This window comes from Crocuta crocuta, unplaced genomic scaffold (assembly GCF_008692635.1).
Source record: "Crocuta crocuta isolate KB4526 unplaced genomic scaffold, BGI_CrCroc_1.0 scaffold152, whole genome shotgun sequence".
NCBI classification, from domain to species: domain Eukaryota; kingdom Metazoa; phylum Chordata; class Mammalia; order Carnivora; family Hyaenidae; genus Crocuta; species Crocuta crocuta.
In genome coordinates this window covers 4,388,950-4,413,502 of record NW_027528798.1, presented here as the reverse complement: position 1 = coordinate 4,413,502, position 24,553 = coordinate 4,388,950, and the positions used below count along the sequence as shown (strand labels likewise).

Sequence of the window (24,553 nt, the reverse complement as noted above, 5' to 3'; positions counted from 1 at the left end):
TTTGACATACAGCATTAGGCAGCAGGGGGGAGGGGTGGTGGAGTAGGGTAGAGAGCTGGATAAAGGAATTTGGAGACTTGGGAGGATCTGGCTGAGCTAGGAAATGAGCATAGGGGACTGAGGATGCCGAAACTTCCCCTCCTCAGAAGGCTCTGTCTTTACTGATGCAAGGCTGACCAATCCCTCATGACCAGAATCTCCATTCTGGCTTTCCCAGACTCATGTCTACCTCGATTCTTTATGACACATTCCTATGTGGCTCTGCGGGTGCCTGTAGCCTCCTCCCCCAGGGATCGCTGGCTGGGGGAGATAGGGACCAGAAGTCTGAGGCAGAGATTGGATTGTTGGGGGGTTGAGAAAGAGAGTGGAGCCCCTTGCTGTTTACCAAGTCATCCTCCCTGTGGCCACAAGGGGGTGTGCCAGGATCACTTGGCTGCTAGAGAGCCTGGGAGGGAGGTGTGGCTGGACTAGTGAGTCACCCAGGCTGCCTCTCCTCTGCTTTTCTCTGCACAACACCTGCTTGTGGCCACTGTCCCTTGGGACTCTGTTCTGGGCCCTACTTGTCTCCCTCACCCAAGTCCTACTTGGCCTTCTCAGATTAAGTAGGACTCACGGCTAGGTGTCTCCTGTCTGTCCATCTCCTCCTGCCCTCACCTCCCTGTGCCCCAGCTTCCTGGGTTGGGAAGGAGAGGCTGGGGACATTCTCTGAGGTTCTCCAACTTTGTGCTCAGTGCACAGTGCTCCAGCCTTAACCATCAAGCTGTCTTCATTCACCCCTACCTGGGTCACGCTGGCAGCTCTCAGCTGCAGCTGTAGCACAGTGTACTAGCCACGAACCAGGGATCTTAATAGGCTCCAGGCAGGAGTTTGAGGCTGCGTGGGGATCGGGGCCATCCTTCCCAGGCTCCCAGCAGCACTACTCTTCCCCAGGTGGCCTCCATTCTTGTCCCGCAACCCTGGTCCCTCCAGGAGAGAGAAAATTTATCCTTAGGATAGATTTCTCCCAACCTCTTTCATCACTTTAGGACACAAAAGTGTTCATGTGGCACATATAAGTACATGTGGGGAGAGTGACTCTGGGAGAGGTCCAAACCAGCCACCCCAAACTCTGTAGGCACATATAGTCATGCTGGAAAGGGGTTGTTGTCAGGTGGTTGACAGCTCTCCTCTTCCACTCTGCACCCCAATTTGGGGGATCGTTCCATTGACTTCCTTGGCTTCTGCCTCATCTAACTAACACTTCTTAGATGCTTTTTTTTAAATCCGTACTGCACTTGAATATTCCTCCCGTTTTAGAGGCGGGAGAGTCAGGGCTCTGAAGGTCCAATCTGTAGGTTAGGCTACTCTTGTGCAGTCTGACACCTGCTCTACCTGTCTGTGTCTGGCACCCTGTAGCCTGAAGGCCGGGACTGGGGCTGCCCCCTAGTGAACTTGAGTGGTCCGAGGAATGGCAGGCAGGCTTGTGGCAGGGGAAAGGGGTATGTGGAGGAACATCCCTGACTGGGTGCTGGGCACTGCTTTCCTGGCCAAGTCTGGCCTGGCCCTGNGCCTTAACCTCAGCTAAGTCTTTGCGTTTGGCTGATGGATGGGGCTTTCTCCTCTAAGGAGTCATCTTGGTGTCCTCACTGTTGCAACTCAGCCTTTCCTGCCTGGCCCTGCCTAGAGGCTCCACAAGGCCAGGCCTCCCTTGCACTTGCCATTGGTTCTGCCAAGGCTGCTCCTTGGGTAGCCAGGCTTCTAGGCTCACCCTGAGCCCTTGAGTGGCTCTCAGGGACTGAGTTGTGAAGAGTCAGTGTGATCTAGGTCTGACCAGCATAGGCAATGTCAGAGCTGGCCAACCCCCTGGAGGTAACCATATCTCGCTCTATTATTTTACGTGGGAAATTGGGCCCAGGTTAGGGCCAAGGGTTTGCTTACAACCTCCTGACACATGTCTTGCCTCCTCCTATCCAGTCACTCTATATTCTCTGGTCCTTTCCTTCTTATTCCTGCATCTGTTCACTAAAGGATGCCTGAACCATGCCTCTTTGTGCCTGGCCCCCATTCAGGAAATGGTGGTCAGCTGAAAGAGGCCCTGCTTTTGAGGCCCCTCACCATTCCTCTAGGCCTTGTCATATAACATCTAACTTAGAGATTAAAGGGTTGGGAGTCAAGGAATGAGCTGCAGCATGTGACCTAGCACACAGCACCCTAAGGCTGCCAGGTCATGGGTGATAGCTCATCCATCCTTCTCACCCCCTTACCGTTTTAAGTTGCAAGGCAGATATCACATGGCAAGGCCTGGGGGAAGATGGGGTCCCCATCTTCTGTTGGTCCAGGCTCTATGCCTTGCTGTCACCCCCATCCTCCATTGGCTTCAATCATTTGAACCTAGCCTCTGCTATGAGGTTCCCTGAGTAGGTGCCCACCTATCCCAGGGGCTGGCCCAAATCCACACGCTGATCGTGCTCAGTCTGGCATGTTACTGCTTACTCTGAACATGTCCTGCCAGGTCCTTGAGCAGGTTGGGCAAAGGGCTGTGAGGGTTCTATCCAGGACTAGCCTGGATGCTTACTTCTCTGCCACTTCCTGCCTGGCCCAAGCCTCTTGGCTCTGCTGGTCATGGGTATAGAATGGGTCAACTCTGCTTCTGGCCTGGGACGTTTCCAGTTTCTATGAGCTGTAGTCAGTGAGGCTTTGTGCTAAGAGCAGCATGACTTGTAGCCCCAAATGAGGCTTGATCCGGCGAGCCCATCTGTAGGGTCCAAGTCTAAGCAAAATGAGTATTTCCATAGCTTTGGCTCTAGGCACCACAGAGCTGGCAGGATGCTCCAACCTGGCCTGACTTAATCTCACTGTGAACAGTAGCTGCCGAGGGCCCTAAACCTGCCCTTCCCCCATCCGAGTGAGTCTCAGCTTTTCTTAGTGTCCTTCCTCCAGAGGCCTATGCATGTAGAACAGAAGCCCAGCATTAAGGGCTGATAGGATCGCTCAGGCAGTATAGGCCAGTGGGCCCTGGGAACCGGACAGGGGCATGGGCCAGCTTTTGAGCAAAGCTTACTGCCACATTTGGCCATCTCTGGGCTGCTTGCCACCTGGCCATGCTGGACCACTTTACCTCTCTCACTCACACCCAGGCAAATGTAACATCTTTGGTAAAATGAAAAGAAGCTCTTCCTTGCAGGCCCAGAATCACTCCCACCTGCAGGTTCTAGAACCGTGGTGGCAAGCCTGGAAAAGAACTTTCTCAAGGTCAAAGTGCGGGGCAGCAGCAGAGGTGTGGCCCCTGCCTCCCAGGGCGAGGCTGGGCTGCTTGGTTCTCAGGCTGGGCTGTGGCAGGGGAACACAGGGAAGCTGCCTTCCAAGCCCTGTGTCCCGTAGGACATGCCAGTCCCAGTAGAGCCTTAGGGCCTGGGTGGGGATGTTCTGGTGAGGGGATATCCAGGCGGATCTCTGCTCAGTCAGAGGGGAGAGTTACTTGGAACTTGCCCTGGGTGCAGCAATAACCCGTTCTGCCCCTCCCTTTGGCACATGGGGCTGTCGCCTGCCTGGCACCCTCCTGACTGTCAGATAGGTGGACTTCCTCATGGGATGTGAGGGATGCTTTCATTCTCTTACCTCAAGGACTAGGTGTTCCTAAGAAATTAAGTGTAATTAAATGTGGCTCTACCACCACCTGCCACCTGTCTTAGAGCAGAGAGGAAGGTGGTAAACCTGGGTCGAACATCCTGCTGGCTCCTGGACATGGGGAGTGACACTCTCATTTGATCCATGTATCTGATATGCTCGAAAGTAGGGCCATGGGCCCCTGGTGTCAGCGGGACCACCTGTGTGGATCAGTCCCATCCCCCTCTGTGAAAGCCTCACCTCGCTGAAAGGACTCCAGCATGAAACAAAACACTGGTCTAGGGACTGAGGAAGGAGAACTCACTGTCCTTTCCCTGTAGGGACTCTGCTTCATGCCAGCTGAAACCCAGTAACTTGCATGTGGCCATGCCAGCAGCAGACTCCAGGTTCTTCCCAAGACTGCTGGCCCGCCAGCCTGGGGGCTTCCCATGGAGAAGGAGCTGCCCTGGGCTGCTCCACCTCCTGCCTGCTTGCAAGGCCCTCAGTGCAGCAGGTCAGGGTGTGGTGGATGGTGCAAAGTTGGGTCCTAGCCTCTGTCCACGTCCATGGGGCTGCCCAGGGCTCTATATGATCTTGCTGGTAGGTGAAGTGAGACCTGGGCTTGTGGATAGGAGTCCCAGAGTCAGCTCTGTTCCTCCTTCCCTAGCAGATAGCAGAATGGGGTCTGTGTGTTTGCGTGCCCATGCTGCACAAGGCCCCTCACAACCTTTACAGTGGGGAGGAGGACACACCATAGTGCAAGAATTGGGACTAATCAGGAAGAGGAAGGGCAGGGGCATTCTGTGGAGTATTGAATAGGACAGCTGAGCAATAGGCTGGAGTCAAGAATACATACCACCTGACTAGGGCTGAGGGTCTTGGTTGAGAGGCTCTGGGTGGGATCCTCTCTGCCAGGAGAGATGGACTATGGTATTCTGTGCTCAGTTCTAACACTGCCTCTGTTTGGTACCTGTCATGGGTGCCCTGGAAGGCTGGCGCTTTCACCAGGTGACCAGCCAGGAGCCTGGATCCAGAGGGATCTACAAGCTGCCTAGAACCAAGCTGCAAAACCGGATTTGGAGCCAGGTCACCATAGTTCCAAAGCCCATGTTCTCACTCCCCTGCCCCACTCAGCTGCCTAAGGAGCAGTGTCTTAAAACCAGTGACCTGGCAAAATTAGGCTGCAGAGGGGGCAGGGAGCAGGGGCTGTGTCACGCACCAGCTCATGGATAATGGGTGGACCTGTGCTGGTGAGCAAGAGACTATGAACATCCCAGTTGGTGGGGAGGTGAGCAGTGACAAGGTTCTGGATGTCTGGATGGGGAATGGCAGGCAGCACCTGAGGGAGCAGAGGAAGGACAGGCGTTTGATAGGAAGTGTTGGAACTCGGGGCTTATCAGTTGGTGTTACGTGAGGTTTGCAGAGGCCCTGAAACGGACCCTGGCAGAGGTCTGGGGGCAAAAAGGATGCTTAGTCTATGCTGCAGGTCCCAGGTAAACCCAGGGTTAATGGTTTCCATGTTGGGGGTTCCAGCTGTGATGCTCTGACCCTGCAGAGCCAGCCAGCCAGTGCACACATCTGCTTTGGAGCTGATATGAAGAAGAGGTCTCACACACCCCCAGAGCCAGGGGAGGAGACTCAGGCACAGCACATTTGCTGAGGTGGGGCTGTGGCTCCATTGGGCCACCAGCCTGGCCATCTGTCCACATCTGTCCATCTGTCTGAGTTTGCCTGCTTTGATCCCCTGGACATTGCAGCCTTAGGGAGCCTTTGGGGCAGAACAAGTGTTAGAGGTGGAACCCAGGTTCAGTCTTTTCAAAGTAGACCCCTCACCTGGGCAGAGGGGAGTGGTAGAGCAATCGCTGAGGCTCCACCACCCTAGAAGGGAGTGGCAGGGTGGGCATGCTGGGCTCTAGGGAGCATATTTGCACATCTGGTTTTACTCAGCGGGCCTCAATTCCTGAAAACCCCTGAGCTCCCCAGGAGAGCATCGTTGAGTGACCTCTGGAAAAGCAGAAGTGAAGTCTGGGAACACACTGTCCTCTCACACTGTGCCGTGGCCAGCTGGCCAGCAGGGCCCCTCCGTGGGCCATGAGGCCGTGGGTGAGTCTAGAGCAGGGGGCTGCCCCACCTAGTGTACTGTGCCAGGAGCTGTCTCTATGCCTGCTGGGCCCCTGGGGCAGTGGGACCAACCCCTGGCATGGGCCAAGACCCTCCCTTCCTACCTCCCTGGAACGCTTGGGGAGGGGCTCTAGAGGGTTGGGGGCTGGAGAGGACACATGCTGCCTGCCCCTGAGAGTCCTGGAGGGGCTGAAAGATCACTTTCAGGACGGGCAGGATCTGGGAAGGGTTTCAGGAGGTGGATGGGGAATAGGGCTGCCCAGCTGCCACCTCTCAAGGCCTGGCTGGGACTGGCTGCCAAGCCCACACTTTGTCCCACACAGAGAAGAGAGTGCTGTTGGTCAGGCCAGTGGTCCCCATGCCTTCTTGCTAATCAGGGGTTGGGTGGTAATCAGAGGTGCCAGCAGGGGCCAGGGCTCTGCTGCAGAGAGGTCCTGGCCTTGAAGATACAGGCTGAGGGACAGGCAGGGGGTGGAAGGACAGGGGAAACTATGGAGCCAGCTTGATTGTGGTGTGCCCCATGAGCCCTGAGGGAACAGCCATGCTGGGTGGGTGTGGAGCTGCAGCCTGCCCAGGAGCCTTCAGATTGCTCAGCTGGACCCTGCTGGAGCCAGAGCAATGGTCTCTGACACGGGCAACCTCAAGGCCCATGGGGTGCCCTGTGGAAGAGGGAGGGCAGAGGCCTCTCTAACTGGGCTCGAGGAAGCGGCCGTGTTTCCTGTACTTCAGGGGCTTTTCCCTAGGGCATCCTGTAGACTTCCCTGAAACACTTGTTTGGGGCAGAGATCATAGACAGGTCGCCCTAGTCAAAGCATGGGACCAGTAGAGCAGAGTCGAGGGCTGAGGCAGTGCTAGGATTGAGGGTGTGAGACCTTACAGGCTGTAGGGAGGAGGCAGGGCTCTAGCTCTGAGGCCACAGAGGCCACTGGGTAAAGGTGACAACATGTTGGAGTTGGATGACTTCACTCTAGTCATGGTGTGAGCGTTGACTTGGGGGTAGGGAGTCAAGATGTGAGGCAGGAGGCCAGCAAAAGGGCATCATTGTGGTGAGGAGGCCTCGATGGCGCCAGAAGATGGGAGTTGTGGGGAGAGTCACTGTGACATTGGGACAGGTGATCCTGGGAAGCAGAAGAGGTATGGGAAGGTCCTGTGTGGGGTGAGGAGTGCTGAGAGGCAAACCCAGGGCCCTTAGGGGGAGGCTAGAGGCACTGGGAAACTGAGTTGGTGGGCTTCCTTTGAGGTGGGGTTTAGGTCAGACTGCAGAGAGAACTTCCTAAGAGCAGCAGTATCTTCTTGGACATGAGAAATCATCCTCTGAGGAAGTTTTTTGCTATGAGAGCTCCCAAGCTGGCCAGACATTCCTGGTGCTGGGCCACGGATGGGAGGATTTGGGGGTAGACAGCTGGGCTTGCGGGTAGACCAGCAGTCCCCTGAGTGTGTGCTAACCAGAACACTGCTCCTGCCTCAGCCCAGGCACGTCTGAGGCTCTCAGGGGCTGTCACCGAGGCTGTTAGGCTTCCCAGCTCAGGGCACAGAGCAGAACTAGCCCCTGTCTTCCCAGGGCCCCCAGCGTCCTTGGCTGCCCTCAGGGCCTGGGCCAGGGCTGGGTGGCCCGGTCTCCCACGAAGCTCTCAACAAGTTCCAGGCCTCTCCTCCTGTGTGCAGATCCCACCCCCCAGTCACACCCCCTTCTCTGCATCCCTCAGAGAGAGCAGGAAGCTGCTGCTGGTGGTAGGGTTCTAGCAGGCCTCATCCCACCTCTGAGGACTGTCTAAAGGGCTTGAGGCTGCCAGTAACTGGTTCTGGGTGCCAGGTTTTTTGAAGAGGGTCAGAGCTGGTTCAGAAACCCTGTGTGGTCCAAGCAGAGGGATCCGCTAGCCTGCCTGCCTCCAAGTCGCCTTCTTGGCTGGCAGTCTGTCCCCTCTCATGGGTCACAGGGAGACGCGGGGCTTGGCCAGGGAAAATGGTCTGGAACGGCCCTTTGACATCATCCCTGGGGGCTTTTAAAAATGAGTTTCCTGGTAAGGAAGACTCCTTGGGCCTTGGGCAGGATTCTGGGTAGAGTCTCCCGGGTTTGCTCTGATCTCACAAACGCCAGCAGAAACCACCCACCCGTCTGTGTTCCAGCACTGCTGGGAGCCGTGGCTTCCCCAGATGCAGCGTCAGCAGAACGCATCAGCCAAGGCACAGGGGTGTTTGCTTTAAGGCCTGTGCTAAGCCCCATGCATGCAAAGTGGGGTGGGGGAGTGCAAAGAAGACCCCACCCCTCAGCTTTGCTCCTCTCATTTGCACGCACGCGTTGCTGGCTTCTCTAGGAATAGCTGTTGCCACAAGTGATAGCAGAGGGGCTTGTCCCTGAGTCATGATGTCAGGTGGGCAGTGAGTGTCCAGACTGACTCCAAGGTCATGCGGGGGACATATCCTGGCTGTTCTCACTCCTCTCCAACCTGCCCACTCTTCCGGGACTAGAATTTGTCCAGGCAGCTGGGTCCATAGCTGGGCCAAGGGCCGTGGGAGAATGTGGTCAAAGATGTAAAAAGGGTGGGGGGGGTGGGGAGGAGAGGAGGCCAGAGTTGGAGATGACAGAAACCACCAGGCTTGATCCACATCCCAGCCCCTCTACACCTGACTGGGACTCTAGACAAGTTTTGTTTTCCCTTTGGTTCCTCTTTCCTAAATCTGAACCGGGCATTGCTGGGAGGTCCAACACGCAGGTTGCTCCTGGCAGGAGGCTGAGTACACAGCAGGGATCCATTTGTTTCCAAATAGAGTAGGTCTGGGCTTCCCCTGGTGTTGGGTGCTAACTCCCACTTGACCAGTGTATTGGCTGGAGAGTCCATGGGAGCTGGAGAGGGGAGAGGGTACTTGGCAGTGGGGCAGTTGCTGAGTGCACCTTCCCAGCAAAGAGAAGTCCTGTGGAGAAACGCGGAGGCTGGGCAGGCTGCTGGAGAGCTAGGGCCAGGGCAGTAGGGGCAGCATTCCAGGAAGCCTCCAGCACTGCGTGCGAGGACCCTCTGGGAGGGTAGGAGGCAGGGGTCTGGGCAGGGGCCCACGGCGTGGACTCGCTGTCCCAGAGAATAGTGGGCCATTGGCGTGAGGGGCCCTGCCCCGGGGATTGGGTCTTGCTCTGGTTTTTGTGCTGTACATCTGGCCTGGCCCCCAGGCCCAGCTGTGAGCTGGAGAGGAAAGTCTTACTGCCTGAGATGGGCTCTCGGCTGGCTGCAGTGGCTGAGTGGATAAACGCACAGGCTTGGTCTGGCAGTTGCTGTGCTAGACGGTCTGACCTGGAACACCACATTTCAGCCCTGGCTTCCAGCAGCTGTCCACTCTGCAGCTTCCCCTAGTGGGGATTTGAGCACCTGCTGTGCCCTGGCCAGAACCCCTTGCCCACTTTGTTTTTCAAGCATCACAATGTTTGATAGATACAAGTATATAAAATCAGGGCATGAATGTGACTTAATAAATTAAGTGGAATTAATTTCAATATTATAAAAAGAGGGATCAATTCAGGGCGCCTGGGTAGCTTAGTCGGTTAAGCGTCCGACTTTCACTTAGGTCATGATCTCGCGGTCCGTGGGTTTGAGCCCTGCGTCGGGCTCTGTGCTGACTGCCAGCTCAGAGCCTGGAGCCTATTTCAGAGTCTGTATCTCCCTCTCTCTCTGACCCTCCCCTGCTCACGCTGTCTCTCTCTCCTAGAAATAAATAAAAATATTTAAAAAAAAAAAAGAAGAGGGATCAATTCATATTCTTATATCTGTCTCACACCCACAAAAACCACTCTGAGAACATTAATGATCTCTCAGAACTGATCAGTTGCATGCAAGTAAACCATGTTTCTTTTTAAAAGGATCGCGCATCTTCCTAGGGCCGAGGATATTAAAATCTAGCACATAAAGCCCATTACTAGAGGTAGGAATACAAGGTGATGTACCATTACACAACCATCAGTTATGACCATCATTTGTGGTTAAGAATTTTTCTGTAACATATTGCAACAACTTGAGTACTCCTGAGCAGGACACCTTCTCTTACCCATGCCTTATTCTAAGCATAGACCACGGTAAGGATGTAACCTAGGCCAGAGACTCGTGGTGGATGGCCTGGATTGAGGACATAGGGGTGTGAACCCTTCCTTGTCAAAAAGGCAGCATGTTCATGGGGTGAAGCAGGGGGCTGGTGCCTTCTCCCTGCCCTACTTTGGCCCTTGGCTCTGTCTCACTTTTGGGTGGCCGTGGAGAGAGAAAGAGGTGTGGGTGGCCGGACAGTCACAAAAGCAGCAGATGGTGAAGGCCTCCTACAGACCTCACAGGGTTAAAGTCCACTGTGTGAGGGCCCAAAGCCACAGAGGACATGAATACTGCCTGCCACCTGGGTGCCACCCAGTACTGCAGGTAGAAGGCATCTGACCCAGGGGCATGCACACTCCTCCCTCCTCCTCACCTCTCCCATTCACATACTCTTCTGTCTCTCCTTTAGAATTCCTGACTCAGGTTGGGAATGTTCTCCTGCTGGGATGCAAGAGTAGGGGCTCACTGGGGATTATGTCCCTTCCTTCTCAGCAGCCCAGGGTAGCAAGGCCCTCCAGGCCCACAGACACATAGGAAGGCTTGATAAGAGAAGCTTGTGGAGATGTTCACAAGTGTGACCCTTTCTGTCCTTCCCTGGGCAACCTCCCCAGGGGACAGAAAGTATGCAGACCCTTACAGCAGAAGCTGGCCTTGGTTGTTGGTCCTTCACACATACACGTGCATGCACACGTGGGTACCTTCCCAGCCACTGTCCTTGGTACTGCCATCACTGCTGTAGTGTCTCCCATTTCCAAATCCAGGAGTAAACCCTCCCCCCCCCACCCCGTACCCCGCTGTCTTCACCAACACTCTCTCCAGGCTTCTGTCCATTCTCCAGCTATTTAATGAGCATGAAAATGCACCAGAACATACCCTGTTCTAGGCTCTAGGGTCCTGCAGTGACCCCAAATCCCTGCCATCATGGAGCTTATATGTCCTGTGACAAGTGGAGTAAGTGTTACAAAGCAAAGAGGCAAAGTGCAGGGACAGAGTGGTGGGGCTGTGGGAGAGGTCTCTGAAGAGGCAATGTCGGAGGAGAGATCACCCCTTTCTAGACAGTGGGACAGGGAAGGCCCTGAGATGAGGATGTATAGATGAGGGACGTGTTCTGCCTTGTGTTTTAAGATCGTTCTGGCTGCTGGGCAGAGAATAACCTCGGGGGTGGGAGACAAGGGCAAAAGCGAGGCACCTCTTGGGTTGTTGCCCTGATCTCACCGAGTCTCACCTGTCCTGCCCACCCAAGGCCTTCTGCTCTGTCCTTTCCTCCCTTTTCCCTTGCCCCCATCCCTAATTGCTCAGAAGAGCCCAGATGATTGGCCTGTCTGCCTCCAGCCACTCTTAGAGCAAGGCCAGTCTCCCCCCCCAGCTGCATCTCCCCCTCATGCCACTCATTTGCCCTCCAGGCCACTTGTCACCCCGGCCGTGCCGCTGGCTGTTGCCTTTGTATGTTCCTGTCCTTGCCATTTGCTGTGGCCCAGCCTGCATGCTCTTTCCTCCTCTCAGTCCTGTCTTGGTGTCTTCTCCAACCTACTTCCCCTTGTGGCCTCCTCTTTATTTCATTTGCCTAATTTCTGCCTAGAGTACGTTGGCTTGCTCTTCTAACCCTGCAGCCATGGAGTGCAGGGCTCGTCTTACTCTGCTGTAGGTTCGGGCCATCCCAGAGTCTGCCATGCAGAGGGCCTCAAAGGCTGTGGGAGGTGAATGGCACCTTGGGTTGGGGTTTCCCAGGCCTTCTTGTCATTTGGAGGAATAGTTTATTCTACTTGTGCTTGGACTCTGGGGCCCAGTGTACTGGCTAATGGCCCAAGAGTCTGGGATATCTCTAGGGCCTTGGTCTGACTGCCCTTGAGTAGGCCCTGAGCCAACAGGGAGGTGAAGGTGGGGACAGATCAGGGTAGCAGCAGGACACAACTGCAGAGAAGCTGGGGCCCAGAGCTGGGCTGCAGATGGGTCTTGGTGTCCTGGGGAGGCTCAGCGTGGCCAGCCCTCACATTCCCCACACCCCTGCCTTGGGTTTCAGACCTGAAGCTGCACCTGCAGAGCACTGACTATGGCAACTTCCTGGCCAACGAGGCATCGCCGCTAACAGTGTCAGTTATTGATGACCGACTCAAAGAGAAGATGGTGGTGGAGTTCCGCCACATGAGGAACCACGCCTATGAGCCACTCGCCAGCTTCCTGGACTTCATTACGTAAGTGTGCCCTATAGTGCCTTCCCCTCCCACTGGGCAGGATAGCTGCTCCTGCTGCAGCTGGGTCAGCATGTGCTCAGGCCAGCTGCCCACAGAGTCTTCCTGGGCTGTGTGGCTGGGCTGGTTATTCAACAATAACCTCCACGCCTGGAGGCCACCACGCATCACTTCACTGCTGGCTGGGAATCTAGTGGGCAGGCAAGAGTGTCCCACACTGTAATGTTGGATGAAGCCCCTTCCTTGCACCCTTGACATTACAGACATTGGGGTGAGGAGACCAAGGATGAAGGGAGCACCTTTCCTCACTCACCTTGTAGCATCTGCACTGAATGCTCAGTGGGCCCCCACTTCCCAGACTGGGGTCAGGGGTCAGGGGATGGCAGAGCTCTGAAGAGCCAGGTTCTTGAAACCATTCAAGTCCTCTGGGCCTATGTGGGCTGAGACCCATTCTCCATCTTCTCTGTCCGTGGCCCTGGATCTCAGGAAGAAGTGGGAAGGCTGAACACCTGGCTGCCTCTCCCGATTCTGACCCAAGCCCTCATGCTTATAACCGTGGCTGCCCAGCTTCCCCATTGGCTAACCCTTGGGTGTAGTCCTGCCTCCACTAAGCTCCTGGAGAAGCTGAGCAGAAGAAAGGACCGTAGGACTTGCAGGCTAGGGGAGGGCACTTGGATGAGGCAGCCTCTGCTTGCCAGGTGTGCCTGTGGAAACAGGGAGATAGAGAGGCGCTCTCTGCCAGGATAGCTCAGGAGCCATGAACCAGGACCCAGTTAACGAAGAGATGGCCCCAGAGGTGTGATCGGTGGCTAACTTAAATGAATGTGCTCTACATTAGTGGTGTGTGTTGTGGGGAAGTGTTTCCAGATACTGGGTACTTCTGGGTATTACTGAGTTTTTACCATTCCCTGATTTCAGTGCTCCCACCTCCTCCTTGGAAACTGGTACACCTAGCCCGCTAGGTGCTTCCTGCCTGTCCTGATTCCTACCCCCAGCAAGGAGCAGCCACTTACTCAAGATCCACTTGCTCAAGTGGGGGCTGCAGTCAGAAGGGCTCCATTCCTGGGTAGAGGCCACAGGCTGGGACTCCTGAAGGGCTCAGGGGACCTACCCAGGCTGGGAAGCAGCCTTTTTCCTGGCTACAGGCCTCCTTTCTGGGGGCCTCCCTGCTGTCCTGGCTGGGCCTGTAATTACATCTCCTTGGCTCTGGTCAAGGTACAGACTACATAGTCCTGCTGGGGCAGGAGGCCAGAGATGGGGCATGTCTTGTGCTGCTGAGATGGGGGGTCACACTGAAGTGTCCCATGTATTAGCTCTTGGCCTGGACCTATGGATCCCTTGCCTCAAGGCCAGAGCTGAGGACATACCAGGAAGCAACAAATTTATTGCCAGAGCCCAGCCTTCACCTTATTTGCACAAGGCTCTTTCAGCTTCCTGGTGAATGTTCTGGCCTTGCCAGCCAGGCAGGCCAGAGGAGGGCTGACCCATGCCAGTGGTCAGAGGGCAGGTGTCATCCATCCCGCTGTCCACTTGGCCACCTGCCTGTACAGCTAGCTCCTGGCCTTTCTTGGTGCCCTTAGAGGCTTGGTCTCAGCCTGCCAGGCCAGGAAACAAGAGAGGGCTCTGAGCGTGACTGAGGCTGCATAGCCGCCAGCTCTTTGCTGGAGGTTGGCTGCAAGCACCAAGCGTGCTTAAAGCAGCCAAGCACTATCCTGTGGCAGGCCGTCACTTCCCCGCCCCTTCCATTCATGGGTGATTGTGGCTTAAGTCTTCCCAACTCTTCACTCCTGCCCTCACTCGGAAGAGCTCAGCAGCCACGTGTCAGCCTGTCTGAGCCTGTGGCTGCTTGTTCCATGACCTCGTCATCTCCAGTGACCCGCTCCTCTGCTCTCCACTTCAGCCACCCCCACCGATGGCTACCCAAGGCCATGTCACTACTGGAACTGTTCCACCCTGAAATCGCTGAGTCAGGCACCCCCTCTCAACCCACAGCCTTCAGGCACTCCAGCCCACTCTCAGTCCCTTGAGGGACGTGGGTTCCGGACTCAGCGGGACACAGGGCCTTGCTTCCTTCCCTGCTGCCCCTTCTGTCTTCATTTTCCTCCCTCCCTAGCTGAAGTTCCCTGGTCCATCATTTGAATACTTTTCTGCCAGCATCCACAGCTCTCTTGGCTGCCTGTCCTGTAGTCCCGCCCTGGCTGGCAGCCCCCCAGCCTTGGAGGAATCCCAGCAGCCTCCGGCCTGGAGGCACCCTCCCCCACCTCCACAGCCTAGAGCAAAGCTGGGGAAGCCAGCCTTGGGCGGTGATCCCTGCTGCCAGACGTACACGCTCACCAGTGCAGCTGGCCTCGGCTTGTCTTTGCCCGGCCAGCCGTTTGCTCTCTCAACCCTGAACCCTGCACTCCCCTCACCAAGGTTGGGAAGACCACTTCACCATTTTAAACACCACCCCTCTCCTGCCCCCAGCCTTCTCTCCGGGCAGATGGCCCACCTTCCTCCTCCACAGAGACAGTAGAAACCAGTCACCTTCCAGCACTTCATCTGTATCCCCAACCCTGATCTGATGGCAAAGATTCCTTCTCTTGGGTCCTTCTGCCAGAGTCGGAACCCCCTCACCCCACTCCCAGGACCCTGAGTGGCCACTCACCTATCTCCTATCTGTGCAGCCACTGTCCTTTCCAAATTCTTCCCATCAGCATCTGAACAAGCACAAATCTCTCACACTGTTTAAAACTGTCTCATGGGGCCTATACTTTTACATTCACTGTGTGTTCTCTCACCCCGGCTCCCCACCCCTGCCCATCCTTTGAGCCTCCAGTCTGCTCCCAACTGTCCTTTCGTTCCACCACAGGCCCCGACCACGGTCACCACTGACCTTTGTGCGGCAAGGTCTCCAGGCCTAATCAGGAACCACAGCCCTCTCATCCTCCAGCAGTCTCCTTCTCATAGTGTGTCTGCCATTTAACTCCTACCTCCCTGCCTGCTCTTCCTTCTCCCCTCTACTTCTTCCTTTCTGAGTCATCCTCAGTGTTGCAGAAAGAGGGGATCCCTTCTGTCAGGGCTAGGACCTGTCCGGAGCAGCTTCGCCCAGACTGGGAACTCATAACTGGCTTCTCTGAGGAGGTGGCTACGTGGCTGAGGAGGTGTTTAAGGAAGAACTAGGGAAGGGGAGATTCTGGACTGAGAGAACCATACATGTCTTGAGCCTCAAACCCCAGGAATGTCCAGAGGAACGTAACTAGAGAGGAGAGTGTGGTTGGGTGAGGTGTCAGCTAATGGCTCCATCCTGAATGTGAATATTTGAGGGAATATTGCCATCACTGCCCACAGACAAAGCTGGCCTAGTGGGGGTGGAGGTTGGGACTACCATGAGGTCACCTTGCTCAGAGCCTCTTAGTTGCCTGCAGAACTGCCCTTGGATTGCTGGAACAGGATTCCCCAAGAAGTGATGGGTTCCTTGTCACTAAAGATGTGCAGATAGAAGCTGATGAAGGTCTTTTCTGCTTTCCAGTGGCGAAAGACAGCGTCCAGTGGTTTCATTGATCCCAGCCACCCTTCAGCCAACATAACTAGTATCAGCTCTGGGCCAGGCCCAGTGCCAGGAGGGAGGGGGACACATGAATGCAGTGGGATGAGTGTCAGGGGTGGTGTAGACAGCTCCAGGAGAGGCCTATGGGCAGCTGCTACAAATGGATCCAGGGTCACAGGAGTCTTCCTGGCATTAAGAGGACTCAAGGATCAGGTGGTGTGAAAGAGACTGCTCTGGAGAGTGGGTGGCGCTGCCTGGTGTGGAGGAGACACGTCTTGAGTGAGTGAGGATCTGTGAAGTAAGCTGTCATCAATCATGTAGTTTTTAGATGATTCCGTTCAGTTTCACAGCGATAATATGTAATATGTCACTATACCAAGGATTCCTTCCCGGCCTAGCCATTAACGTGCTGTGTGACTTGGAATGGAGCCTCTGTTGGGGTTTTTTGGCTTTGGAGGGGAGATCTTGATCTAGACCATTTCATGATGGCTTCCCATAGAAGAGTAGGCTCTGAAAGGGAAGCTGGAAAGGTGCTTGTGGGAGAGAGAGGTGAGTCTGGCCTCTGGGGATTCTCAGTGGGCTCCAAAGGCCCTTGTCTTTAAATGAATGAGCCTCCTTGGGTGCCATTCCCAGTGTGCAGCAGCCTGGTACCTGTTGGCAGAGCCTGGGCATGGTAACCTGCACCATCTGGGAGAGGTGAGGTCCAGTCTTTCTTCTGTACCAGGGGCTTCAGTGCCACCTGCCTGGAGTGGGTAGCTGGAAGGTGGCTTTGTCCCAGGACAATGGCCTCAAGTGCCCCACGGGCCTGGTAGCATACCTGTCATTCTCCCCAGAACTTTTTGTACCATAGGTTGTAGAGGCCTGTTGGTTATCTTAGGCCTCCCTATCCTGGCCCTCTAGCTCTCTCTCTCTACAACTGTTTTTGGGTCACAGCATGGTCTATACAGGCTGGGGCTCTGGGCCTGCCATGATTTCTGGGTCCTGGGCTACACCTGGCTCCTGCGTTGTGGGAGAGCCAGCAGTGATACTGACTAAGGGAGAGCACACAGCAGTTCTTCAAGGCCCAGAAGGCTTAGGTCAAGTGAGAAGACCCAACAAGACTTCTGGGGAAGGGCAGGATTTTAATGAGAAGGCTAGGGCCTTACTTGCTTTGCTATGGGCTGCATTTCAGTTATCCTGACTACACAGGAGAAGCTGGGTCTTGGCAAATTGTATGCTGAGGCCATACCTTAATATTTCTATTCACTTTCTGCCCTAGGCAGGGCTCTGCAGGCCTCTGATGTGATTGAGCACAGATACTGTAATGAGCAGCCTCTGCTGGGAGCTGTAGGATAGACAGACTGGCAGAGGTACCTAGTCATCTTGGCTTCCTCACCAGTGCTAGGCCAGCCGGACACCAATGTGGAAGAAAGCCATGCTTCTCCAGCAGGTGGCGCCAAAGGGCACAGCGGAAGGATGGGGCTTGGCTAGGGACTCTGAGGCCTTCTTGGAAGAAGGGGCTTCCTGAACCCCAACCTGAGACTTCTGCGGACCCAAGCTGAGTCTTAAAGGCACAGGGTGATGTAGGGCCTCTGGGCAGAGGAATACAGACTCCCTACTCCCACCCCACAAGGGCCTCTTTGGCCTGGCGGGCAGCCGCCTGTCCACTCCCCAGCTGTCTTCCTCTGGAGGGAGACGCTGACCAGCTGGAACCTCATTCTCTGCTATTGAGGCCAAATGAGGGGAGGACTGGTGGTGTGGCTTTCTGGGGGCAGGGAGGCAGCTGCTCAAGACAGGCAAGGAGGAGGAGGAGGAGGATGTCCCTGTCTGCTGAAGGCTTTGGCCTTGGGGGAGAAGCAGACAGCTAAGCCAGCACCATCTCTGCCAGGACTTCCTTGCCTCCTTTCTCCCAGGAAAGAGGATTCTGGCTTTCATTTGGCTGGGGAGAAAAGCAGGGGCTGCTTCTGCAGCAAACTTGTAGTTGAGGTAGGGAGAAGAAAGACCTGGGTCTGGCACAAGATTATCCAGTGCGGGCCTAGCCTGGGTTAAAAGGGGGCCCTGGGAGGGGCTGAGAATATGTGATCATAAGTGGCCCTTAATTGGCTCGGCATGTTCCTTGCTGCCCAGCCTGGACTTCCAGCAGGAGAGGCTGGGGGCAGCTAGGAGGTACTCCTACTGGCCCCGACATTTGCTCTCAAGGCTGCAAAATGACTCATAGCTGGCCTGTTCCACATCATTGGAGGGACAACAGCAAAGCCAGATGGCAGAGTCTTCTCACAGGCTCTCCACTGAGTCCAGGCCGGGACCCTGAGGCGTACCAGGGCTTCCCCTGAACCCTGCCTCCAGCCCTGTCCCCAACATAAGTAGATACCCTGGGTTGTAGGCACAAGAAGTGGGGAGGTTTAGAGAAAGGAAACTGGCTTGTGGGGATACCTCTGAAAAGACAAGGCTAGATGGGGAGTGCAGTGCCAGGGCATGGGGCCCCTAGAAATGGGACATGGAGGTCATCTGCCTCATGGTGTAACAGGGCCGAGTGCCTATACTCTCTCTTACTTCCTTGGACACTGGGATTGGTGATGCTAGTGGCTGTGGGGTCAATCAGATAGTAGAGGTCTAAGAAGTATGCTCATCTCCTTTTCCCTGTTCATAAGGTTGTGAGAGTGGAGAAGAGCATCCTCAGGTCCAGGGCAGGAGTCTTTGTGGCCGTCTCAGGGAACAGGACGTCTGGAATGGGGCTGGTTGGGCATGCAGGTAGAGGGCTGTGGGAGGTGACATGTAGCATAGGTCCTGTGGTACATGAGATTCTGGAGGCATCAGGAACAAAGGAGGCTGTCCAGGGTGGAGGGGATGCAGGCTCGGGCTGGAGGCCAAGACCTGGAACTCTAATGAGCTTTCTCTGAGGTCCGTCTGCTCTGCCAGCTCTGTCAGGTCGACAGAAGGCTGGCCATTTGGACTTCTTGCCTTGCAGCTACAGTGGGCCCCCGCTGAAGCCCTCAGTTGTGAGAAGGGGAGGGCCTGTCTCTTCTCAGTGCACATCCTGTCACTGACCCAGCCGGTTTGGGGGCGGAGAGAGGGCAGCTGCCTGGCCCTAAGCCCAGGAGAGCAGAGGTCGCAGCAAGGCCGGGTGGGAGCTGGGGGAGGGTGCAGCAAGCAGGGGGAGTTGGGGGTCGGGCCAGGACTGGAGCTGTGGCTGCTTCTTCCTGCTGCCTTCCTGGAGGGCCTTGTGGGAGCTCTCCCAATAGTTGGCCCTCTGAGTTGAGGCCTAGGCCACCCCCTTCCCTTTCTTCCCTTGGTATTTAGAGCTGCTGCCCACCAGTGGTCTTCCATGGACAGCCTCAGCATTGGTTGCTTAAAATACTTTCCCAGGAGAGGGGCCTAATTGTGGGCCACCCAAAAATTAGGGCAAGACCTGTGCTCAGTGCTCATTCAGGGCAGCAGCCACCACCTTAGCTCTGACCCTTCAGTGGTGCCCCTCCCCCCAGGCCTCCTCCACTCTTGCACCCTGTGTTCATCATTGGTGACAGGCTGGAGGAATGCTGTGGTTACTGCCACCTGACTGTGCCTGGGGCCTTTCCCCCTTTTCACCCCATCCGCACATAGGTGACTAGACAGAGTTCTGCCCCGGCTCCTTTGTGGTATTGTCTTAAAGTTTGGAAGTAGAGCTTGCCCTGCCCCTTGCCAAGTCTGAACCGGGCAGCCCCACCCTCCCCAGCTCCACAGCCCCCTCTGCTGCCCATGTGCCATCCAGAGCAGAGAGCCGCAGAACTTCGGCCTGGGACAACCTGAGCCCAGCCTCCCTGCCCTGGCCTCTGGGTCCCCTCCAGGCCTCTTGTGCAGCTACCTGGCCTAGGCCTCGGGCTCAAGGGGGAGGCAGTGCTCTGCCTTTGGAGTGGAACCGTGCAGGGCAGCTATCTACCTGCTCCATCTCTGCCTGACCTGGGGCCTTACCCCAGAGAGGCCCGCCTGCTGGCTCCTCTCTGGCCTTCCCTTTTTCTCTGGCTTCTCCCCACCCTACTGCTCAGCCTTTCCTCCCCTTGCCGTCTCCCCCTCCCGGCACCCCCACGCAGCAGCCAGAATAACCCTAACAGGACTGTGATACTCCTTGCTTACACCCTGCTCATGGATCCCTAGTGCTCAAAATGCAGTCAGGACCCCCAGCCGGGCCTGCAGCACTAGCGTCCAGGCTCCAGCAAGCTAGGAGCACTACCCTGGTTCCCTCCCCTCTGCCAACCCTGAACTGTGCTCAGTTCCTCGAATGCAGCAGGCGCTCGGTGAATGCCTCCAGGCCTTTGCACACACTGTTCCCTCTTCCCAGAACACACTTTCATCTCCCAGTTCTTTCATCTCCAGGCTGCCCTTGCACCTCCCTCCGTGTTCCCTGCCAGAACTGTGTTCACACCGTGGGGTAGTTACCTCTTCCCAAACACTCGAGGGGCGTGAATCTGTGCTACACTCCCAAGGGAGGGGCCGTGTATGTCTCAGAGTCCTGGTGCTGGAGTAGGGGTGCAGCCGGGCAGGGAGGTGAGCCAGTGGTGCTGGTGAGCAGTACCATCGAGGTGGCACTCATTGTTGAGGGGCTGGTGGCCTGTGTAGGGTGGGGGCAGGGGCACAGTGCTGGGTCAGGACTTTGAAACCCCCCTCCCTGATAGGCTTCCTTGCTGTTGTGTGCCTCCCGCAGTTACAGCTACATGATTGACAATGTAATCCTGCTTATCACGGGCACGTTGCACCAGAGATCTATCGCCGAGCTTGTGCCCAAGTGCCACCCACTAGGCAGCTTTGAGCAGATGGAGGCTGTGAACATTGCGCAGACACCTGCCGAGCTCTACAATGCCATTCTGGTGGACACGCCCCTGGGTGAGCCACTGAGGTGGAGGGGGGAGGAGGTGGGCAGCGCCTCCAGGGATGGGGTTTGTGGACCTTTGGGGGTGGAGGTGATACTGAGCCATAAGGGGAGGCTTGCTCCCTGCTGCTTACCTTTATGTTTCCCTTAACTTCCCTTCCAGTCTGTTGCCCTACCTTCAGTTCCTTTCCTGTTGCTTATGCTAGGCCAGGCAGGCTACCCCCAGGGCCTGACTCGGACCATGTAACTTTGTGACACTGGCCAATTTCTCAGAATGCAGAGAAAGGCTGAGCTCGTGGAGTGGGGAGAGGCCCAGGTCTCTCAGAGTCTTGGGACTCGAACACACTGCGGCCCTAGGCTGGGCCAGAGTGGCTAGCTGCCTATGAGGCAGAGGAGGGAAGCAAATAGCTTTACTTGCCTTCACAGAGCAGGTCCCAGGGGCCAGGTCAGGCAGTGTCCGGCAGGATGCAGGGTTCGTGTCAGAGGCCAAGAGAGGAAGGGGAACCGGGAGCTTCCTGCAGGGCCCCACCTAGGCAATGCTGGCTCCTGCCTGTCTTGGAGGCTGGGGCGAAGGCACTAAGGCTGTCACCAGCTAGTGCCCTCATAGCCACAATCCTTGTCCCCAGAGCACCACCTCCAGGAAGCCTCCAGGGTTAAACACTGATTTCTAAGCTGTACTTGTTCCTGTACTAAGAGGCCTGAGCCCTACCTGCTAGGCCTATCTGCCATAGACTCTTCCAGTAACTCTGAGCTAGTCGGGGCTATTTCTGGTTTCTCAGTCTCTCCATCTTTTTTATTTTATTTTATTTTATTTTATTATTTAATTTAATTTAATTTTATTTTATTTTATTTTTTGCTCCCCCCCTCCCCTAGTTTCTCTATCTTTAAAGAAGAGACAGACCAGAGAGTCGGTGGGTCCCTGTAGGCAGAGGGAGCTCTATTCTGTTGTGGCCTCTACTTTCAGTCCTCTGGGGCCCTGGTCCATGCCCACCCAGCTCATTCCTTAAGAAGGAAGCTGGTTTGGGGCGCCTGGATGGCTTAGTCAGTTAAGCATCCAACTTTCACTTAGGTCATGATCTCACGGTTCGTGGGTTTGAGCCCCGCGTCGGGCTCTGTGCTGACTGCCAGCTCAGAACCTGGAGCCTGTTTCAGTCTGTGACTCCCTCTGTCTCTGACCCTCCCCTGCTCACGCTGTCTCTCTCTCTCTCTCTCCTAGAAATAAATAAAACATTTACAAAAGAAAAAAGAAGGAAGCTGGTTTTCCAAATGTGGGCCCCAGGCCCCCCTAGGGGTTGCAGATATGTGGGCATTAGGCCCCAAATCCACAGCTGCCCCTCAAGAAAGGAGGATGTCATGGCCTCTTATGCAAGCCTGTCTTTGGCGTGGTCTGAGCTTGGGTCTGCCCCAGAGGCGATTAGATCATATTATGGCCGGCCGCCTCCTTTATAAGTCAGTTTTAGGAGCAAGGATGCGGGAGAAGTTCAGGTCAGTGTACATGGCCCAGAGTATTGCTTCTGCCACTTGCAAGGCAATTGCCCAGACTGGTTTGGGAGGCCTCCCAACCCCCAGCCAGCTGGGCCTTGTGACAGGGGCCCTCTGTGCCCTACAGGGGTGGTTAAACAGCAGCAGATTCTTGCCTAGGCTGAATCCAGTCGCCCACCCTCACCCCCACGTCTTTCTTTCCCAGCGGCCTTTTTCCAGGACTGCATCTCAGAGCAGGACCTTGATGAGATGAACATCGAGATCATCCGCAACACGCTCTACAAGGTAGTGCCTTCATCAGGGGTTGAGGCTGGCCTGTGGGCAGGGGTGGGGCTACGGTATGGTGGGCCGATGGTTTATGTGGGGGTGCTGGGACAGGACGCAGCTGCACCAGGCTCCTATCCCATAGGCTTCTCCGCTCACTTTCTGGCTCCCGTGGTGGGTGCAGGCTGCATGGAACAGGTTCTCCATCTCATGGTGCCTGCGGCAGGCCCTGATAAGATCAGCAGGAGTGGCTGGTGCCCCACAGCTTGGCTTGTCAGAGCTGGCTCCTGGATGGCCGCTCCCCCCTGCATCCAGAAGGGTCACGGGCCACCACCCAGGCCATAGCTTTCAGGTTTACCCCACGTAGACTCTTGCCAGCAAGGACAGGCATTTGAGCAGAGGCAACGGTGTGCTCAGTTATGATGGAGGGAGGGACCCAGCCAGGTGTAGCCAGGTTGTCACATCTTCTCAAGTTCCCAGGCTTAGAGCCAGTGCCATGTCCCTTCCACAGAGCATCCTCGTCCCCTACCCACCCTCTGCTTCACCCCAAGCTATGGTACAGGTTGGTGACTCCTGGAGACAGAGTGAGCTTGGGATTCATGGGTCAGCACTACCCTGGCCCAAAGAGTTTAGGAGCAAGGCTGGGAGCCAAGGAAGGGGCTGGCCAGGGACCAGTGAAGGACATTTGGGACAGAATGGGCTCTGGGCATAGGGAGGTACTGAGCTGTGGTACCAGGACCCCTGATGGGCTGCAGCCAGGAACATGGATCAGCAACAGGCACACCCTGAAGGGGGGCTGAGGTTAGCCTAGGCCAAGGACCCTGCTCACCTAACCCTGAGAACATCTGTCGGTTAGATCTTTACGGTGAGCGTCTTCTCCCGCCTGGGTTGGAGCTAGGTGGCAGACACTCGGCCGCAGCCTGAGAGCCTAGGCCCTCCAGCCTCCCTCCAGGAACCTGGACCAGAGTGCAAGGGGAGGTCTGAGGGTGGGTGAGGAGCCTGCCTGTAGGTTGCAGTGGTGTGGGCATGGGAACAGCGCGTGCAGAAGCAGGCATGGAGCATGGGTCAGGTGGCAGGTGGTTTGCCATGGAAGTGCAGGTTCTAGATAGACAGCAGGAGACAGGTCTGGAAAAAGAGGCAGGCACGGGATGAAGTCACCGAGGGCCTGGAGTGCCAGGCTGGAGTTTGAACTGTATCCTGTGGGCAGGGTCAGCCAATAAAGGTTTGCAACAGGGCAGAGTATCCTCAGCAAGGCCCCTCTGGCTGCAGTGTGGAGCATGGAGTAGAAGGGAGAGACTAGAGGTAGGAAGATTGTCAACTTCTTTAATCGTGAGGACCACTCTAGGAGCTAGGTGGACATGAGTATCTGACTTGGTAAGGTAAGGAAACTAAGGGCTCAGAGAAGCAGGGTGGGTTGCCTGAAGCCACTTGCTGTACTCCAGCAGCACTGGGATCACACCTGGCTTGGCCTGTTTGCGAAACACGTGCTCTCATCTGCCCCGCTAACAGGGAGGCAGGCCAGGCAATCAGCCGAGAATGTGTGTGCGCACACGATCTGAGTGCTCCTACCCGCCCAGCTGGCCTGCTGCCGGGTTCCCTGCCCTGAGACAGGGTGAGGGGTGCGGCTGTCCCCCCAGCCTCACCCACACCCTCACCGGGCCTGACTGGTTCTAGCTGGAGTCACTGGCGAGGGCTGCCCGGACACCAGTTCCGTAAACACTGATCCAAGGCTGAGGGCACCGTGCCAAGACTGCCCGCTCGACAGGCAATGTCCCAGCCCAGTGGCCACAGATGGGAGATTAGATGGACCCTCATCCGCCTGGCAGGCAGGAACTGTAGGCAGCTGGTACAGCAGCCATGCACTAGCTGGCTCCAGGGCAAGGGTGGGGATGGGGAAGTAACCTTGGTACCTGACCCTTTGGGGTCTTGCCAGTTTCTTGAACTGCCCTAGCTTCCAGAAGAGAGTTTGAGCCTAACCCCATCATCTCCCCTGACCCTGGGGTCAGTCTCTCCAGGGATTGGTATAGCTCAGTGAAGGCTGGTGGCTTCACCACAGATTGGAACTGCAGGCCCCACTGGGGCAGACCTCGGGGAACTTGGCCTGGCCATGGGGAAGAAAGTGGCTGGGGACAGTCCTAGAGGGACTAAATTACCACTGAGCCATGGTAGGATTGGCAGCTGTTTCTACCACCCAAGCCCTCTGATTCCTGGGGATGTACTATGCTGGAGTCCACTTTCCCCTTCCAGGCTTTTTACTCTCTGAACTTCTCTAGACTTTTGTTTCCTGTGACCTCAGTGGTCACCACAGGCCTTCTCCTGAGCGCAGCTTGCCTGATGCTGCTGGCCAGGCTATGCCTGGGCTTCTGGACTCCTGGGTCTCATCTCACCTCCTCCTTGGGGGAGCAAAGCCTGTGGCCCAAGTCAGCTTGTGGTGGGTAGAAAGGTCTCTGAACCTTGGAGATCAGACCTTGGTACTGAAAGCTTTCCAGGCCTC

General features: G+C 56.0%; 1 protein-coding gene across 1 annotated transcript in view; it reads left to right on the top strand.

Moving 5' to 3' along the window:
- ATP6V0D1 (ATPase H+ transporting V0 subunit d1) overlaps nucleotides 1-24,553 on the top strand; it is a 37,472-nt gene that overhangs the window by 11,049 nt on the left and 1,870 nt on the right. Inside the window, exons 2-4 of the mRNA XM_077755595.1 lie at nucleotides 11,794-11,965; nucleotides 20,149-20,327; nucleotides 22,001-22,080. Of these exons, the coding sequence (XP_077611721.1) occupies nucleotides 11,794-11,965; nucleotides 20,149-20,327; nucleotides 22,001-22,080 (431 nt within the window). The remainder of the gene's footprint in view (nucleotides 1-11,793; nucleotides 11,966-20,148; nucleotides 20,328-22,000; nucleotides 22,081-24,553) is intronic.